The following is a 21,201-nucleotide window of genomic DNA, read 5'->3' as shown; positions in this document are numbered from 1 at the left end:
CTTAGATCTTACTGAAGATCTTAGCAGCATCTCCGATCTTAGCATCTTCGATCTTAGCATCTCTGATCTTAGCATATTCGATCAGCATCCCCGAACTGATCGTAGTCATCGTCTTCGTTTTCGCCGGCATCGGCCGTCGGATGATCAAGGATCGATGGAAACAGAGGGATCGGTGAGAGAGAGGGAGATAGAGAGCCCTGATCGTGGCCGGAACTGGCGAATCTCCGGCGGGGAGCTCGGGTCTGCCTAGACCCGATCCGGCGTGGATGCTAGCTTTCATGGCGAGTGGAATACAAAGGGAGGAAGAGGGAGGAGAGACGAGAAGATCGGGACCGGTATCGCCGGCAATCGTCGCCGGACGACGGAGCACGCACCGGCTACAGCCACGCGGAGAGAGAGAGAGAGAGAGAGAGAGAGAGAGAGAGAGAGAGAGAACGTACACTCGAAGAGGGAGTGAGTCTGAGTGAGTCTGAAAAAACTGAAACATATGGGTAAAATTGGAACATTAAAAAAATATGGGTCAAACTATTAGTTGACTAGGGGGTTTTGGGAGAGATTAAATGTCCAATAGGGGGTTAGAAAATAGTTTTATTAAGGGTGGAGGTTTATAAATAACCAAGTTCAAACTTGGGGGTTTTAAATAGTTTACATTTTTTCTTTTTGCACACACTTTTCTCCTACACACCCCCTATCTTCTCCCAAAATTTAAAATTTCTCTTTAACACACCCCTCCAATTACCCTAATACCCCTATTTTATACATTTCACAAAATTTCTCACAACACACCCCTTCACCCACCACACCCCATCAACCATACCAAAAAAAAAAAACACACAGCCCCTCCCCCTCCCTCACCCCCGACCACCTCCCTCCCTTTCTCCTTCCCTCACCGACCACTTCCTTTTCTCTTTCCTCCTCGAAGCACCGACCTCTCTCTCTCTCTCTCTCTCTCTCTCTCTCTCTCTCTCTCTCTCTCTCTCTCTCTCTCTCCTCCTCGCAGCACCACCCTCCTATCTCTCTCTCTTCTTCCGCAGCAACACCACCCTCCGAACACCATTAAAAAAAAAAAAAATTTCAGTTCAGCAGGTTCGGCGGACCAGTGCCGAACTGGGCTGTTTCGTTCGGCACTCATCCGCCGAACAATCCTGTTATATTCGGCGGATGACTACCGAACCAAACAGCCCGGTTCGGCACCGGTCTGCCGAACTGCATATATATTTTTTTTAATGGTGGTTGGTTCTGGGCTTCGAGGTGGAAGACAAGGTGCTGCGGGCGGAGGTGTAGCTGCGTGTGGGCGGCGGCCAAGGTTGACGGTGAAGAAGAAACATGTGGCTGCCGAAGGTTCGGTGGGTGGCTGCCGAAGGCAACTCGAATGTTCGGTGGGTGGCTGCCGAAGGAAATCGCCGGTTTCGACGGATGGCTGCCGAACGAACCCGCAGGTTTCGGCGGATGACTGCCGAACGGCCTGCGAAGCTCATCCTTTTGGCAGGGACTGCGGCGTGGTCGTGCTAGCTGGGCAGAGCGAGGTCGGGCGTCGGCGGCGTGGTCGGGCGTTGGGGCTGTGCGAGCTTGGCATGGTGGTGGGCGTGGCTGTGTGAGCTTGGCATGGTGGTGGGCGCGGGGAGGGTGGTGCAGCAAGGAGGAGAGAGAGATGAGGAGAGAGAGAATGAAAGGGTAGTGCAGCAGGGAGGAGAGAGAGAATGAGAGGGTGGTGCATGAGGGTGGCGCATGCAAGGGGTGGTGCTGCGCACGGTGGTGGTGCTGCGCCGGTGTGTGCAAAAAGATGGGGTGTGTACGGGGGGGAGATGGGAATGGGGTGTGTGGGTGTATGGGTGAGGGGAGGGCCAAAGTGGTCTTTTTCTTTGAGTGTTTTTTTTTTTCAGATGGGGTGTGCAAATAGCAGCCCTCTAAATGAATTAGGGATTGTATGTTTGGTCAAGCATTAGACGTACAATAATCAATTCATAACAAGGAGCCATTTGAAACAAGAGAGTTTTGACACCACCATTAGATTTTCTTTGGGTGTTGTGAAGTTTTAATCCCATGACATATATGTTTCCATTGTAAGATCATTTCAAGTACTTAGTATGTTTTATTTATTTTATTTGCGCACTCAGTCTTAATTTTTTTTTCCTCTAGTTTTACAAGCTTTATGCTTCATTTAATTTTTATATACAATGTTTTATATATGTCCTCAAATTAATGCTTCCACATAATTTCAAATAGCTTATATATATATATATATATGATCATCTTTAGTAGTACAATATAGCTGAATGGTTTTATGGCAGATATATGCATGCTATTGTAGTGATCAAGAATCCCTATGAAAGAATTATGTTGGAAATTTTTGTTAAACCCTAACTTGTCAGAAGTGTGGTTTCATTTGATATACTCATTTTCTCCTTTTTTTATTTGCTAAAATATCTACTTATTTTTTTTATTGCAGTCATATTTGAAATTATAAATATATACATGTTGAGAAAGATAACACTCAGATTTAATCGGATCAATAATTTACCAGATTATCATATTATAACCAAATATATGGTACGTTATACATATCTCTTAATTATCTTTAAGAAATAACCTTCTCTTTTGCTTTTTTTTTTTTTCCTTCCAAAATTTATAATTATTATTTTAATCATGTACACAATCTCCAAACTGAGAACAGGTTTCACATCCATCCAAAGCCACCAATGTCATTCAAGGAAAACCTGGTAGAAAGAAATGGTTGCCTTCATGGAATACAAGAAAGCAATTGACCTACATAAGTTCTGAAACCAGTGACAAATCTCTGCTCTGTGAATGGTTTGGAAGTTGAAACCGGGTCGTGAGAAATTAATAGCATTGAACATATACGAATCAGTAATATGCACAAGTTTCAAAGTTGATCACAATGATAATGATGTCATTTTTAACCTAGCAGAAAGGATTTTTATGTGAAAAAAGAGAGAGAGAGAGAGATAGAGAAAAAGGTGAAGAGTCAAGAAAGGAATGGAATTGTCATCGTTTTGTTTTTACCCGGGAAGAAAGGAGTAATAGAAACAAACCTTTCTTTGTTATAAATATATAGATATGGTAGATGACCACCAACCCTATGTACTAATTGCTTTCACTTATTTGCTTGTAGCCTATGCTCTGAATGCATTGGTTGTAATTTGTAAATATTTGTAACTGTTTCTATCATCCTAAGCCTGTAGATAAGAGGCTCTGTCAAGGTGAAAAGATTAAGTATTTCTAAGAACAATTGCATTCCCTCTCTACTTCTAATTTTCTATTTAGCTTTATAACATTCTTGACATTTCATAACACCAACCCCTCCCCCTCTTTCCCACGTTTAAAAAGGATGGCTTTTTTAGGAACAAATTATGACTTTTTTTTTTTTCTTTTATAAAACTGAAAAATAAGTCTAAGGAAGAAAATAGTAGGAAGCAAGACTTCTACAGCCTATATTCTATGTATGAAGTGAGAAAGAAAAAAAAAAATCATAAATTTGAAAGGAAAATTGAGACTATGGCAAACAAAAGGTGTATAGTAGCAGATGCTCTTAACTTATGATCATAATTAAGGTACTACATGCTAAAGTCTGATCTTCTAATTATCCTACTACTTTTTGGTCACAATTAATTTTTGACAACTATCATACCGGTTTGTCCCGAAAACATAAATTGTAATGTTTCTTTTTTAGCATAGAAAAAAAAACACTACAATCAAACAAATACTGAAAATGACTTCATTTCTGTAATACTTGTAGAGAGTGAGTACTACACGATTTAATATAATGAATTTTTCTACAAAATAATTTCATATAATGAAAGTTATAAACATAACAAATACTGAAATACACAGAGAGTACGTTACGATTTCAACAATTGAATCTGAACATGAACAAATTTGTTCATCATCTCCAACTCCTCCGGTACTACTGGCCTACAAGAGAATATAATAAACACAAACAAACAATAACAAAAATAGATTAAATAGATTAAGGTGCTCAGTTTTAATGATTGATGCATATTAATTTACTGTATATTAATTCACCAGTTTCAGAGCTATCATCACAGCATGTAGATCCACTAAGAAGCTTTAGACTTGAATAAATAAAATGGGCAAGTACCAAATTGGCAAATTATAAGGACAACTCCAGCAACCTTTTTTGTACCATGTTTCCAAACTTTCTTATTTGCAATAAATACTTGAATATCTCCAGACTTCTACAAGTTAACATCAATACATAGAAAACAGCAAAGCAATGTATGTTACAACCACGTTTGACCAACCACAACTCAAATTAAAGTTGATATAATGATTAATACTAGAAAATAGTAGCAATAAACAGACTGTAAGCTTTTCTGTTGTTTGTTTCCTAAAATATCAGACTGTAACATACCCTCGGGCCAAAAGAAAAGGACTGTAACATATCCATGTACAATAAAGAAGGTAATGATTGCATCGACCACACTATCATGCCTTGCCGCTGGGAAAGTGTAAATCAAATAAAAAAGAGATAAAAAGTGTAAATCCAAGACAATATATTAGTATCATTTAAAAAAAAACGACAATATATTAGTACTAAACTGATAAAGCAGGAAACAAGACATGATTAACTAACATACAGAACATGAGCAAACCTCCATGCTTGCTCCAAGCATATGCTATTTATCGAAGTTCCAAACAAAATAAACATCAGCTTTTCCTTTCCAAGCGATATTGTAACCAATGTAAAATATAATTAGAGCAGAGACCATGCAGAACAATTAGAAATTGGGAGATTTAGAATTCAGTCCATTTTATGAGTCTTTCTCCGCCTAAAATTTCAGAATTAAAACCTAACATGCAGCTTCTACGAAGCCCACTCTACATCCTTGGAGGGAAAATACCCTTCAAATCGGGAAGAATTTTATTATGAATTAAAAGAATTTTTTTATAAATTAAAAAAATTTTATTATAAATTAAAAAGACTTTATTATAAATTAAAAAAAATTTCTTATAAATTATTATGAATTAAAAAAATTTTCTTATAAATTTTAAAATACTTTCGTTCTCCATCTAACAACTGTTTTTCTAAAGGACTTAAACGTAATTATCTCTTAAAAAGGGATATCATTGGATCCAAACTTCAGATTGCAAAACTTAGAAATCTTGTTCTTCACAAAGTGACACCATATTTGCTCTAATCTTAAAAAATAAAAGATAAAATATATAAGAAAGAGAGAGAAAATTCTCTTATCTTAAAGATTGTACATAATGTTGACAAACTAAATAGTTAATAATTGTTCGTTTACGCTGCTAATTGTATAATTCAGAGGGGGCCAGACGCAGACTGCAGACAAAACCAACATAGAACAAAGACATCAATAGGAAGTCAACTAACAGCATAACACCAGGCAACATCAGCAGTAACTTCATCAACAAGAACACCAGTAACCTTCATTTTTATGAGAAACAAAAAATTTATTCATAATCTATAAACCGAAGTACAAGAAAGGTGGACAAGCTGTACACTAAAGCACAAACAACATCCACAAGCAGACAGCTTCTACAAACATCGAAAGCAGTTCCACATAATCTCAGTTAAATACAAAACAGCTCAACTAAGCACTATCAATCTTATGAAACCGCAGCCGCCTCTGATCTGCATCATCTAGTTGGGAGACAAAATCTGGCACCCAATTCCTAGCTTGGAGCAACCCCCAGGTACCAGACCTAGGAGTCGACAAAATTCTGATGAGATTGAAGCTCAAAATAATGCCCAAACATGGAATATCCCGTAATCCTTCCACTTCCACCTTCTATAGTTTTCAAAGATCCTTTTATTTTGTTCCGTCCAAACTACCCACACAAAAGCCGTCACACAACAATGCCAGAAAATATTTGCTTTTCTCCATCTTCCACTAGCAAAGCGCTCCTTAACAAACATAGAAGTGCACAATTCAAGGATCGCCCATGTCACATCAGCTTCCATAAACAATTTTGTGCCAGAGCCTTGGAGTAATAGGACAATGAAGAAACAAATGGTCTATACTTTCAGCTCTCTTTCTACAAATGATGCACCAATATGGAGATGGGCTTTTATTAGGCGTCCTCTTTGGGATAACGCCACAACAGCCAACTTTTTCCTTTTGACTGAGTCACAACAACCAACTTTAAAAAACAAAAACCAAAAGTAGTAATTAAAATCATATCATATATTTTTATGCAAAGAGAAATAAATGTCATATTTTCAAATACAGCTTCAGAGGTAGCATCTAAACGAGATACTCAAAACCACAACCCTCACAATATTGAAGATGAGCCTAAATGCTGACACGCAAAAGGAAAGTGTTAATAAATAACAGAATCCAAGTTTATAATTACAGAACCCAAGGAAAATAGTACAATATGGCAGCAGAAAAAATCAAATGAAAAAAAAAATCTCAAAGCTTCAAATTAGGGTTATTCTAACTAAATCTGTCTTCTATAAATAACCACATTATCTTAAATTTCCTAATCCCCATCTGAAACCCCAACTAAAATCCCAAAAATTAGGGCATTATTCACATACCTTTTCTACCAGGTTTCAGGGTACTGCACACCCTGCGCCCTAGTCTCATGCTTGGTGAGAATCCACTGTTTCTCTTTACAGTGATAGATACATATATATGCTCAAAAGAAGATAGAGGACTGAAGTTCTGAAGGCAATCAAGAGTCTGATCTGGATGCTGTGAATGATGAAAGGAGACCTGCAGCTTGGGCAGGTAAAATGTCGCCAAATGTCGACATGGAGTACGCTGATCTATCCTTGAATATTCCCACTTGCCCATCTGTTAGCATGGACCCCAGTTTCAATGTGCTCTCGCCAAATCTACTTCCAGCCTGCCAATTACAAGGATTATCATTATATATGCCAACCAAATGGATAACCAAAATATTTTATCTGTATTGATTTCCTATAACTGTAGACAAGCAAATCAGAACTTATGTAGTGATATTAGATGGAAGACAACCCACATTTGAATCAGAGAGATCCGAGGTATGGTGTGCAAGCTATTGTAATGGAAAAGGAAAAATTCTAAAATTACCTGTATGGTCAAACAAATTTAACTTCCCCACAATGCTTTTGTATCAATGTAGATAATTTTAATCACTGTATGCAGTCCCTACTTCCTTACTGACCTTTTGGTGCACTCTTTTATCCCACTACTATCCAGCCAATGTTACATGTTTTACTCAATAGTCAAAACCAAAAGTGAAACTGAAAATGTCTTGCATTAATCTGTTTAAACTATGCGTCTCAAATGGTTTTACTCTGTTTCCAATACATGAGATACTACAGAAATTAAGTAGGTAAACCATATACCTATTAGATCCTTGAATTTAACTTGCACAAAAGGGGTGTTATGAATGTCCAATTGCCCAACTGCAGTAAAATTCCCTTTTTTTTTTTTCAAGACTAGAAACAGGCTTTCATAATTGAAATTAAGGAAGTACATAGAACAATACAGTGACAAGATGTCCACTATCCTACAAGAACCTAGGTAGCAAGCTCTAATGTAATAACAAAAAATAAACAGAGTACAACAGTGTTGTGAAACAGAAATAATCAAACCCTAATACACAACAGCCTCCCAGTTAGAGATAATAGCAGAAATGAGTAGTCCCTGAAAGCTGGAGTGACTAATCCCCATAATGTTTCCACACAGAGGTAAGAATATGTTTAGATACCTCTGTAGGGGAGGTGACTGTCTCTTTTCTTTCCGGCGGGTTTGATATGGAAGGCGAAAGCTCCTCCAAAAGTCAAAATTTTGGGGTGGTTGGTAGCGCAAGCATAGATCAATACTTGTGGCTTACTTCGGAAGAGAGGACCAAATGTGTGCTTGTCTCCTAGCTGGTGTGTCATATGTAGGGAAAAGGGGGAGGCATGTAAATCATGAGTTTCTTCACTGTTCGGTGGCTGCAAAGCTGTAGTCCAATCTGTTCAAGGAAGCACGTGTGTTGTGGGTATTGCCAGAGGGGATTTGTTCTTTGCTAAGTGATAGGACTAGAGGATTTGGTGGGGGGAAATGGGCCAAGGTCCTTTTGAGTTGTAGGATGCTGGCCATCATATGGGTCCTTGGGATTAAGAGAAACAAAAGAATTCTCAAAGATTATCGAGGGCGGATGTGGAGGAGTTGTAGGATAGAATATCTTTTTGGTCATCTCTGCGGCCCTCTATTTCTAGTGTTTTTAGGGGTGTGAATTTGTCTGCCACTTTATTAGACTGGAAACAAAGCCATCAGTTAAATATCCTCGTTTTTTTTGTTTTTTTGGGTTTTGAGTTTTGTGGCTGATCTGTTTCAGTTTTGTTTGGTTTGATATGTACTATAGAAATGGACTTCTTGTCCATTGTTCAGCTTGTTTAATACATTTCAAACAACATATGCTATTCCAGTATGAAATTAAAAGATTTCAGATTGCAACTATGAAAAAGGAAAAACTTGTAACAAGAAAAACTGAAAGAGATAGAAAGCCTTGCCTGCATGAAAGATTTTAAGATTGGTACTGCAACCCCAAAACTCGAGTTATCATCCAAATCAATCTTTCTAGACAGCTCTCCATTTGTATAGGCATTCCAGGTACTTCTTGAAGAAATATCATCCGAGGATGATGGAATGGATGTCTTAGCTGTCCCTCTTGAAGACAATGCTGGAGCACTGTTAACCAAGATGAAGTCAAAACTTAGAACCCATTATTGGGTGGTGATACACTGATACCCTTTGGAAATAAATATTTTTGGCCAGAGGTAAATCTGGAAAACACTAATATAAACAGTCATATGTAACGGATCAGCAAGTGCAACACAATTTATACAGTTCAGGCATAAGAAAAGAATAAAAATAAATACAGATGCGCCTGTGCAGTCCCATGTAATGTAGTTAGTATCAAAGTAGGATATAATTTCAAGTTTCAAGAAACATTAACCTGATTGGAAGGTATTTGAAGCGAGGAACTGAAGAGCATCTCATGATATTGGACTCTGAATTAGTAGGAAGTTTTTGAACAGTATCTGTGTACATGCGATTAAGTTGCACAAAGAATCCAAAAAGGACAGCATGCCGTTGGTATGACTGCTTCTCATTTTCCCAGAGATACGGCTCATACCTTAAATAAGTTAGAAAAAAAAAAAAAAAAACAAAGTCAAATGCATAATTAGTTATACAAAGAGATTAAGAAAATAGTGAATAAACAAATTGATATACAGGATACCAATATAATAGATAACCCCACATTCTTTTTTTAATATTTCTGAAGTATAGCTTGGTAATCTACAGCACACAGCAAGACCAACCAGGTCATGATTCCTTGTAAGATTTACTGTTAGGTGAGATCCAGCACAGGATTATTGTCAGTACATTCATAATATCGGCACACATCATTTTATCCCCTACCAATCCTAGTCACTATCTCCTTTTCACAAATGAAATAAAGATATCAGATTGTAACTATACGCCACTTCAAGGATTTCACTATGTCCAGTACAAAAAAGATGCTTCTGTGATGAAAACAACAGAATGACAATCTAGATGAAAAGACCAGTATACAAATGAGGAGAAGTTTTGAACCTCATCACTTCAATCAAACCTAAGCAAAATTGAGGAACAATTAAACTAAACACATTAACATAATTTATTTCCAAATAGTTACGAGACAAAAATATATTAAAACTTCAATGATCAAAACAAGAGAATTCCAATCCAGACGAAAAGACCAGTATATGGATGATTCACACCAATTCTGTTTTTATTTTTCATTGGAAGAAACTATGTTGTTAATTCTTATGCCAAAATCAAACGAGTCTACTGCTCCAAAACATGAACATATAGTTTCAAAACAAAATTTTGGACCCAAAAGATATTTGCATTTATTTTTAGTAAGCATCAAAAGGAACAGAAAAGCTATAGGACAGCTATTGAAAAATGGGGCTCTTGTTCTAACTTAAGGTACTATTGTGATAACATTTCATTCCAATTTTATCAGATGTCCACAAAGGGACACACTGATAACGTATAGTTGAACCAGTATATCCATTTTTCTAGGACAGCATCAATGACCATGATATCAATATGTTTACACCAAGCAAATGCATGTCATTGATAGTTAATTCAAAAATCAGTACCACAATAAGCATGATTTCTATGTCATCTTAAAATATCAGATTGTATCACCATGCAACTTCAAGGATTTCACTACATCCAGTACAAAGAATATGCTTATGTGTATAGAAAAACTTTTGAACTCCATAAATTTAATCAAAACCTAAGCACAATTAAAGAACAATTAAACTAAACACATTAACATAATTTATTTCTGTATGATTACGAGACAAAAATAAATTTAAACAAGAGAATTCCAATCCAGATGAAAAGACCAGTACATGGATGATTCACACCAATTCTGTTTTTTTTTTTTTCAATGGAAAAAATTATGCTGTTAATACATTACTTTTTATTATGTTGTCTGCAAAAATACAAAATCAAACAAGTCTAATGCACCAAAACATGAACACATAGTTGTAATTTTTAAAACAAAATTTTGGACCCAAAGATATTTGCATTTATTTTTAGTAACTATCGAAAAGAACAGAAAAGTCATAGGACAGCAATTGAAAAATGGAGCTCTTGTTCCAACATATAGTTTTGTTCCAATATTATCGGATGTCCCCAAAGGGACATTAAGATAACATATAGTTGAACCAGTATATCCATTTTCTAGGACAGATGGGTCATATATCTAGTCATCTTAGCAAACTGGCGAGCACATTGATGAACTTAATATCAATATGTTTACACTAAGAAAATGCATGTCGTTGATAGTTAATTCAAAAATCATTACTACAATAAGCATGATTTCTATGATATCTTAAGAATTTATTAGTCCAGTGGTTCCAGAATAGACAACTCACAAGTTTAATTTTTGTTCCATATAATATTTTCGCTTAACTTTCCATGCTATTTCCATTTATGCCCCAATTCCAACAGTTTCTGTTTTGCCTAAAAACACTGTGTCTTATTTTTCTTCTTTAAGAAACCAAAAACACTGCATCTTGTGATCACAATATCAGCAATAACCAGCTAGCCAAGAGATCAACCTGGCAACTGCTGAAGAATCATTTTCCTGTGAGGGTAGCCATTAGAGACAACCCATTATGGGTAACAATGTGGGAGAAAGACGCATGTAATGAGACACCAACCTCATATCAAAACTTTTGGAAGATCATTAGAATTGTTTAAATTTGCAAACGTTTTTTTTTTTTATAAGAATAAATAAACTTACGTAAGCCAGTCTATTGGATCCAATCTTTGCGAAAGGCAATTTATCAACCCATCCGAACGCTCTCTAGTGACTGACTTCATATGACTTTGATCCTGCTTCCGTCTGAAGGGACTTTTTGCCTTCAGGTTTATAGATGGCTCCTCACTCATATTAGAATCACCCCCAGAAAGGACATCAACAACAAATCTCAAATCTAACAAAACCTGCAAAACTCCTTTTTCTGACACTTGAGATCCACCAGCCTCTACAGTGGAAAGGAAGTCCCCATAAATACCAATGACCTACATGAAAATATTGCAAATAATATAAGCAAGCGAAAATAAATAGTTGAGAGTTGCATCATATTCATAAAAATAAAAAATAAAAAAAAGTCAGAGAGTTGAATCAGTGGACCATTTAAACCAGAATTCTTTTCACCAACGTAATTTGACACCACAGTAATAAAAACCAAACCAAAGAAAAAAACATAACAATAGTTTAACAAAACAACTTGAAATTTTTTCATTCTTTGAAATGAATACACAAAACATACATGTTATATAAATATCATAAAGTAAATATAAAATCCTTGATGATGTGAAAAGGTCAACAATAAAGTTTAGTAAAACAATATAGAGGGGCTGGGGTGAAAGAGTTATGGGGTAAAGTTAGGTTTTGGGCATCACTCGGGGAATCTGTATTGGTTGAGTTTATGGATGTTTCTCTTTCTGTTATTTTATTACATTGGAAGGAAGCTGTTAGCTACAATGTCAGTAGTTAAGATCTTGTTAGAAAAAGAAAGGAAAGTTTGTGCTGTTGTAATTTTTTTTTTTTTTTTTATCATTGAGGTGGAAATCTTCCGACCATAAAAAAAAAGGTGGACATCTTGTCCGCAGAGTTGTACTGTTTGAGCTTTGTTAATAAGGTGTTTCTTTCTTTATTTAAAAAAAAAATATATATATATATATATATCAAGATAAGTTGCATACCTTTTCCAGCAATCTTGATGCAAATTTTTGCAGAATTGTTTTGTCAAGAACATGACCTCCAATTCGATGAACTTCTTCACATACACGAAATAGAAATGAGACAACATAGAGAGAAGGCATGGATGGGAGCCATATTCTCATCTCTGATTGGTTATCATCAGCCTGCTCCTGTTTAACTACTGTCTCTTCCCAACCCTGCCCACAAATAATAATAAAAAATAAGAAAAGTTTGTACATACCACAAACAGTGTAGAGTACTAAACCATTAACTCAGTCTCAAACAGAGCACATGCACTCCAATATCTTGGTCAGCAGATTAATAACATCAAGTATTCTTCAGAAATGCTAACACAATTTTACTACTATGTTAAGCCTACCCATTGCTTTAATTTAAAAGCAGTTTTTGAATCATGCAACAAATTTTACTTCTTCAGGTCTGTTTCATGTAACACCACATCATTATGCCTGTAGGTATACACAAAATTTTTGTGGAGAATGTTTCTTTACCCTTTCAGAAAAGTTACATCTAAAAGGCATCTCTTGCATTAGTCATACGTTGTAATTATCTCTAATTACATCAAGGCAAGTTTTAAGTATCGAGTTTAGCTTCAAAAGTATCTAAAACCTGTTCATTTCTCCTTAGTAAAAGAAACAGACGAAATGAAGGATCATTTGCACTTCCTAATAAGTTCCAACAACTAGTTAATTACCAGTCATACAAGCTCCCAGTTTATTACACGTCTACCAATGACAACTAGTCTATAACATAGAAGAAAAAGATAACATAAACCAGTCTGTTGAATGTGAGTTACCCTCAGGGGAGTTGATGATGACAAAGCATCATCTTTTTCAAGATCACGGGAAAGAATAACTGAAAGCTCATCAGACAACCATGACATCCACAAACGGTGTGCTCTAATGCGGAGATCTCGCATAGTTACATTAAGCTCTTTGAGTTTAGGGCTTGCACTTTGGCTTGCTCCAAGCAATGCAGCAGTAGCAGATGAAGAAGTGTGTCTTTTAGAACCCAAGGGAAAATCAAGCACAGGAGAATCGGAGGGAGCTCTAGATTGTCTCAACAGGGATGGCAGCTTATCAAAAACTGCAGAACCAGTTTCATTTGCCCATGACCTTGGTGAGCCAAGTATGATGGGAATGTGTTTGGAGTGGTTCTGCAATGCAAACAAGAGTCTCCCAATGAAAAGAGCCCTTTCAACGGTGGTAAGCTGCTGCCTTTGCTTGTCGTCTTTCCCATTTTCCAAATCATCAAGCTCACTACTCAGTTGCATCAATATGGTGGAAATAGTTTGGCAACACTTTTCTTGTAGATAGGGTGCCAGATCCCTTAATCTAATAGCTGCCTTTGGAGATTCCAAGAAACAAAGTAGGTCATCAAGAACATTCCGACAGCTGCTATCCACAGCATCCCTAATACCACTAACTTGAGGACCAAGGAAGTAATTGAGACAATTCTCTTCACAAGGCAGAGCATTAGCATTATTAGCCTTCTTACCATTTGGTTTGGTTTCGGTTTCGATAAACCAAATGCCACCACCACCCGCACCCGCACCTGTACCCGCATCCCGAATGTTCACAACCCTCGTGAGCTCGTCGAACCTGCAGTCCACAATCTCTTTCATCCTCTGAACGAACCCGCCTTCGAAGATACTGTCCCAGAGATCCGAATCGTCTCCAAGAACAAGTTCACTCATTCTACTCCAAGGCAGGTCAATGTGGGAGCCGAAAACGTTCTTTAGCCACTCCAAGCTCCCTTCCAAGACCTCTTTGCTGTTCATAGTCTCCCTTATCAACTTCTCAGCGGAGGCAAGCTCTTGGCCGCTGCTGCCAATAGCATCAATCAGAAACCTGCCATTGATCTTCTCCACCATCTGGGCTCCACAGTCCCTCAGCCAAGAGGAACAAGCGCTCCCAATATAGCCCTTCTCCAGCATCCCCATTGTGGACTCCAACTTGTCCCGGAAAGCGTTCCAAAGCTTCACCTCCTCCTCTGGGTTCGGAATTCCGCCGAAAAGCTGAGAGGCCGGAGGGCAACCCAACACCACCTTGTAAAACAGAGGCATGTCATTCAACACCCGCAGGAACAGCTCCCCTACCTGGCCCACCGTCACCTGAATCACCCTCAGCGCCTCGCACAGCACCAAAACGACGACGGAGCAGGCAGCGTCGAGAGGACAGGAGTTCAATGTTTGGGCGACCCACGACCTTCGGGTCTCGAGGAAGAGAGAGAGCGCTTGTTCGGGGCGGAGATCGTCGATTAAGGCGACGGCGGCCAATGCGTCGGCGTAGGAGGAAATGGGTAGCTCGCGGTGGTCGAAGAGGCGGTCGCGGGCGCGCTGGGAGATCTGGGACTTGAAGCTGTCGACAATCTGCCACTGGTGCTGAAGAAGTGGGAAGTTGGAAAGGAAGCTACTTCGCTTGTCCGGCACGTGACTGGTGGAGGTGAGAGTGAAGTGCACGTGACTGGCTCGGACGTAGCGGGCGGCGGCCTCGAGGAACATGGACTCGTCGAGGCAGCCCCAGATGTTCTCCGGGGTGTCGACAAGGTACTTGACCCGGCAGGCAAAGCCGTAGATGCGGGCTCGGATCGGGTCGTGGTGGGCGGAGGAGGGAGTGGTGGAATCGGAATCGGGGGAGGCAGCGGAGAGGGAGTGGATGGCAGTGTGGACGGAGGAGAGGTTTTGGGAGATGGAGTTGGAGGAGCGCTTCATGAGGACGATGGAGTCAGCGGAGTCGATGAGGTCGCGGTAGCGAGTGCCCACCAGCTGGCGGAGCTCCTCCTTCTTGGCTTGGATCTGAGTTCGGGTCGTGGATTCGACATTTCGGATCTCGGAGATGGGCTTCGTGCGGAAGAGGGATTCGGCATCCCTCGAAGCAGCAGCGGCAGTGGCGCCGAGGCCGTCGCTGGAATTCACTCTCATTGTAGAGAAAGCGGAGAGACTTGTAGAGAGAAAGGAAGATGAGGGAGGAGAAAGAACCGTTTAAACTTTAAACGGGTTTAAAAAAAAAAAAAAAAAAAAAACAGGGTCAAATGGGTTTTGTAACGCGCTACAACAACAGCCGGACAAAGGAACCAAAAGCCAATTTGGGTTTAATACAGGGGCCGGAGTTGCCGACTTGGTGACCCAAAATAGAGGAAAGCCAAAAAAAAAACCCAAATATGGCAAAAGTGCAAAACCCAAACCCAAATGCTGATTTGGGCACACAAAATGAAAAGGATGATAAAGAGGACCAGTCGACACACACCTGCAACTGGGCCCACTCACCTGACGCGAGTCACGCGAAGAGAGAAGATGCGGAATGAGACATGTGAAGGCAGTCGCCATGACCAGAGAGGAGGAATTGGAGCGGGATTTGGAGAAGAGCACATACAAGTGTGCAGTTAAGACTTACAAAAAGTCTTACAAATACAAACTTGAATTAGAGAAGAAATTCTAGGAGGTAGAGGTAGGATGGGAGGTATTTAGGGAGTATGCAAAATCACATGTCAATACCTTCGAGTGGGATAAGATTCAACACATTTAGACATAAGGGTATTTGTATTTGTGTCTATCTTTTAAGTGTGTTATTTTATGTTTCAAATTTCAGTTTAATTATCTTTCTTTTGGTTTGTATTTGTCGGTTTGTAGTTTATGAAATAAAAATAAAGGTATTAATTTCTTTTTGTTGACTTGACATAAAACAATCATCACATATTTGAGTAATAATTCACTAAAAAAATGACAAGACGATACACTGACTCTACATTCTATCTAAAAACTAACTTGATGAAACACTTTGTTCCAAAAAACCATCTCTCTTTATTGTGCACCAATGATGCAATCCTCTGATTGTTGTTTCCAAGCTTGACTAGAGCTATTTCTTCCTCGCTCGACCACTTATTCCTTATCGGATTGCCCATGAATGAAAACAATCTAAAAACTTCTATAACAATTTAGTGTGAAAAAGATAGATAAATGAGTGAAGAAGTTGGGGTGTATTTGTTCATTAACTTTTTACCGGCCTTAACAAATGCAAAACAATTATCGATCACTACTTGAACAACATTCTGCTCTCTAACCTCCATGATTACATTCTTTAGTGGTGCATATATATATGCCCCTTCAGGTATAAGATCCTACATTTATACTTATTTGTGGGATCCCTTATGGGGCCCATTTCACATTATATTTACATAATCGGAACCGTATACTTTTTTTGTCTCATAAAGGATCGTGCTTGCAAAAAATTAGGTTAATCAGAAATCATTTGACTGTTAATTAAATGATCACCATTTCAAGTGTTTATTGAAAATATTTTGTTCATCTATTTATTTGATCAAAATTTGATAGCTAAATGGTTTCCAATTTGTTTGATTTTTTGCAAGGATGATCTTTGAATATAGATTTAAAAAATAAACGATTCATATTGTTGAAATACAATGTGGAGTGGGCCCCATATTAGGATCTCATAAATATGAGATCCCACACTTGAAGCTCCTTGTATATATATAGGGTCTTTCTCTAGAGAGGATGATTGCAAAATAGAAATATGCAGACAAATATTACAGTAGTCAGATCATTTTGAAAATCCAACAGTTGCGGGTATAAGTCTTTTAATTTAAAAGTGTGCCAAGCACCAAATGGGTCTTTGGGTTTTGCGCTCTCTCTCTCCCTCTCTTACAACATTCAACCTCGCGCTCTGTCTCTCACTTCAACCTCCCTCACGCACAACTCTCTCTCTCTTCTCTCTCCATCTCTTCAACATATATCGACTCGGTGTGTATATTGCGAGCAACCTCCCAGGTATTGCACTTTTTGCTACTAAATTTGATTTAGAGTTTTTCTTTTTAATACATATACATGTTACGAATTGAGGGGTTTTCGATTTGCACCCGTTTGGGTCACTAATTACAGAGTTGGGTTTCCATATTCTTCATCAGTTAGAATTTTGGGGGTTTCACTTTATTGTTGCTGTTAAATTTGGTTTGAGTTTTGTTGAATGATGTTTACTATAAACAACAAAATAACAGAGTAAAGAATTTTTATTTTTTTTTGGGTTTTGTATGATTGCTGTGTTTTATGTTTGGGTTTTTCTGGATTTTTTTTGTTGATGTTTAAATTAAAGATTTTTTTTTTTTTTTGGGTTTTGTATAGTTGAAGTAATTTGGATTTCTCTGTTTTTTCTTTAGGAAAAATTTACAAACATGACATATATTTTTATGGTTGTTTCATTTCAAGACATTAATTTTGCTTTGTATTAATGAAGAACACATATTTTTATGTAGGGGTGGGCATTAGGACCGAAAATACCGAAACCATCCCATTCCGTGTCATTCCGTATCATTTGGTCCCATCCCGTTTTTTTTTTTTCAATCCCGTACCGATCCTGTCCCGTACCGATCTTAAACGGGATGGGATCGGTCCTGAAGGTTCAATACCGGGATGATCCCGTCCCGTACCGAACAATTAAAAATTTAATTATTTAATAATTTAATGGGCCCAAATAGGCAAATATCACTAAACCCATTTTATTTTTTAACTTTTAGTTTGGGATGTAATAAGTCATAAGACTTAATTATGTTTTTTAGTTTGGATTTAGTAAATAAGCCATGAGGCTTAATTGTGATTTACTGATTTATGAGTTTATGTTTGAACTTTGAAACTTTGAATATTTGAATTGTTGAAGTTTATGTTGTATTGTTGTTTTTTTTGAATTGTTGAATAATTGGTTGAATTGTTGAAGTCTTGAAGATGAATTTTCAATTTTGAATAAAAACAGTTTATTACTTGAATTCTTGTTTTGTTTGTATAGTTGAATACAAATAGGTTATGTTTATTGTTTATAGGTTATTATTTGAAGATGAATCTTGAATAAAAATTGAATAATTAATTTTTTATTATTTTTTTGTTTGGGATCGGGATGGTACCGAACCCGTACCGAATCACTTTGGTACGGGACGAGATGGTACCATAATCCCAAACCTCCATCCCATCCCGTACCGATCCCGAACTCAAATCATGAGATGGGAACGGGATGAGGTAAGTCCCATCCCCCTCCATCCCGTGCCCACCCCTATTTTTATGGTTGTTTTATTTCAGGACATTAATTTTGCTTTGTATTAATGAAGGACACATACTTTCATTTTGTGTCAATTAAGGACTATATTTTTTTTCAGTTTTTATCTCAACTTTGGTCCGACGTTGGACCTATCAAAACTTCACCAAATTCAGAAAAATTATACTGGGTTTAAAGATATGCATCTCCTCTTTACAACTATATAAAGATCATCCAAATCGGATCTCTATAACTCCAGATAATCGGCCCCAAAGTATGATACCCGAAACTATCCGATTTTTCAAATTTTTTCCCAGAGGTTCGATATAATGTTGTTATTGTTCATCTCATTATTTTAATGTTATTATTGTTCATCATGCATGCATAGCCCTACTCTTATGTTAAAGTATATATATATATATTAATATTCTATATGTTCTAATTAATGTTATTATGATATATATATATTAAAGTGTGTATATATATATGTATATATATATATATTAAGTATATGTATGCTTACATGCCCCTTCCGTTGATGTATTTTTTATCTTAAACATGATAAAGTATGACTTGTGAGACCCACTTCCACTTCGCATTGAAATTCGATAAACGAAGTCGTCTATTTTCTAAGTATCTATACAAGAATCATTCTTGTAAAAAATTAGTTAAATTGAAAACCATTAAGATATCAAATTGTGATAGAATAAATAAACGAATATAATAACTCCGTAAACACCTGAAATGATGACCCTTTAATCAAATAGTTAAACGATTACTAATTTGTCTAATGTTTTGCAAGGATAATCATTGTATAAAGACTTAGAAAATAGACGGCTTCAATTATCGAATTACAATATGGAGTGAGTTCCACAAGACATACCTCCACGAAATAGGCCTGTATATACTTAATGTACATCTCTGCAAGCCCAATTTAATGAGTCTCTATACATAAAAAGTTGTATTCAATCAAATTTCAGAAATTAGTGACCAATTTCTAAGTAAAGTGTCTGACAACAGACATTATATTCATCCAATTTTATATTAAACCCACTATATAATTAAATTTCTTCAATTTTTTTTTTCAAATTAGTAGATAATTGATTAAATAAACATCTCTTAAAGTTTCATTCCATTTCCAAATTTTTCTCACAATTCCACAATTTTTGTTTAATTTTTACCGATATCGAAATAATCAAAATTTTTACATTTTTGGACGATCGAAATATCCGTCAATACCGAAATTTAAGGCCTTGGTGTAAATTTGAAGAAAGTTTTAGTGGTGTTTTAAGTTTTAACGTTGCATTTTCTTTTTTAAATCTCAATCGTTGAGCAAATCAAACGACGTATGATAGATATCTGGAGCTAATCCACATTAAAACATTCGCAACAGCAAAGAAACGCCGTCTTTGCTTCATGGTTATATAGAGGTGAATAAATTATTAGGTAGTACGGATACACCATGAGGCATTGCCTAGTGGTGTATCCGTCCAATACAAGTTCGACACATGTACTTAATGAATACCCACAATAAACAGTAGTCACACCGTTTCTCTAATAGAATTAAAAAAAAAAAAATCCAAACTTGAACTATGAATACTCTTTATGTATTGCTCTGGTTTAGAGAATGACAGTGAAAGTTATAGATTGTTGGGCTTGTTGACTAATACATCAGATGTAAAAAGCTTCAGCATCTTGGTTTTGGTTTGATGGATATGCTTTGAGAATCCTTGATATTTTCTAAGCAGCTAAGAATAATGGAGATTTGGGGTAATATCGACAGCCGCTAAGATCTACCACCACTGTTGCTAGAGTTGTCTACAAAGGGACCTGTCACGGTAAATAATGGAGGTCCGAGTAATTTTTCATGTGAAACAATATGTTCTCTTGGCTAAAATTGATATGAAAATTGTTAATATCAAACAAAGATGTTGAATTGACTGAGAAGATCTTCTCCCATCGGATCATATAAAACTAGAAACCGTTCTATTAACTTGTTCATACCGAGTTTAATTAAGTACACATGTTGAACTTGTATTAGACGGATACACCACTACCGAATAATTTCTCTTAGAGGTGAATAAAGAGAAATTTGAAAAAATAGTTTTTTTTTTAAATTACTTAAAGACATTTAGGGATTAATGTTATTTTGTTCATCAGATTATTACACTTGTATCAGTTTGGTTCATAAATTTCTAATTTGAAAAATTAAGGACTCAGACTTTTTCAATTTTGCTAATTGAGCTTATTCTGTCAATTTATACATTTTTCATTCAAATTTAGCGGAAATGGAGGGAAAAAAGGTGCATGGAGGGAAAAAGAGTAAGATCTAAATGAAAGTGACTATTTTGCCTTAAAAAAGATCCCATGTTGATTGGCACATAGTGTTATGCAAACTGAAATTTGGAAAAAAAATGTGTAAACTGACAAAATAACCTCAATTGGCAAAATTGAAAAAGTCAGAGCCCTTAATTTTCAAAATTAGAAGTCTGAGAACCAAACTAATACAAATGTAATAGTATGAGGAGCAAAATAACATTAATCCTAGACATTTATGATTTAACCAACTTATTAAAAATTTTAGAAAGAGGGCTGCTATTTGCACACCCCTTCTAAAAAAAAAAAAACCAAAGGAAAAGACCACCTTGTCCCTCTCCTCTTTCCCTCACTTTCTTCTTCCTTCACCCACACACCCTATCCCCCGTACACACCCCTATGCCCATCTTTTTTTTTTTTCTTCTTCTTCTTCTCCTCACCCTTTCTCTTCTTCTTCTTCTTCTTCTTCTTCCCCCCATCTCGACCACCTCCCCCCTGAACCCTCCCCTCCTCTCCGACTTCTCTCTCCTCGCCGCTTCCCAGCCCCTCCTCCCTCTCCTCTTTCTCT

General features: G+C 37.2%; 1 protein-coding gene across 2 annotated transcripts; it reads right to left on the bottom strand.

Annotated features, from left to right (window-relative positions):
- Window positions 1–5,346: 5,346 nt before the first annotated feature.
- On the bottom strand, window positions 5,347–15,425 carry LOC147286638 (conserved oligomeric Golgi complex subunit 1-like). Of its 2 annotated transcripts, XR_015121767.1 has the most exons (7): window positions 13,076–15,425; window positions 12,264–12,458; window positions 11,296–11,576; window positions 8,944–9,123; window positions 8,498–8,675; window positions 6,548–6,858; window positions 5,348–6,147 (listed from the first exon to the last, which is right to left on the bottom strand). XR_015121767.1 is itself a non-coding variant. In XM_086240389.1 (6 exons), exons 1-6 carry the CDS (start codon window positions 15,200–15,202, stop codon window positions 6,685–6,687), a joined length of 3,135 nt encoding a protein of 1,044 aa, XP_086096515.1. In that variant the 5' UTR covers window positions 15,203–15,425; the 3' UTR covers window positions 5,347–6,684. The 2 variants fall into 2 exon arrangements, 1 of the variants encoding a protein (XP_086096515.1); XM_086240389.1 differs by having other exon boundaries at window positions 5,347–6,858.
- Between the last annotated feature and the right edge of the window lie 5,776 nt (window positions 15,426–21,201).

The sequence above is a fragment of the Dryas octopetala genome, chromosome 4 (genome assembly GCF_963921425.1).
Source record: "Dryas octopetala chromosome 4, drDryOcto1.1, whole genome shotgun sequence".
NCBI classification, from domain to species: Eukaryota; Viridiplantae; Streptophyta; class Magnoliopsida; order Rosales; family Rosaceae; genus Dryas; species Dryas octopetala.
This window is presented reverse-complemented; position numbering and strand designations above follow the sequence as displayed.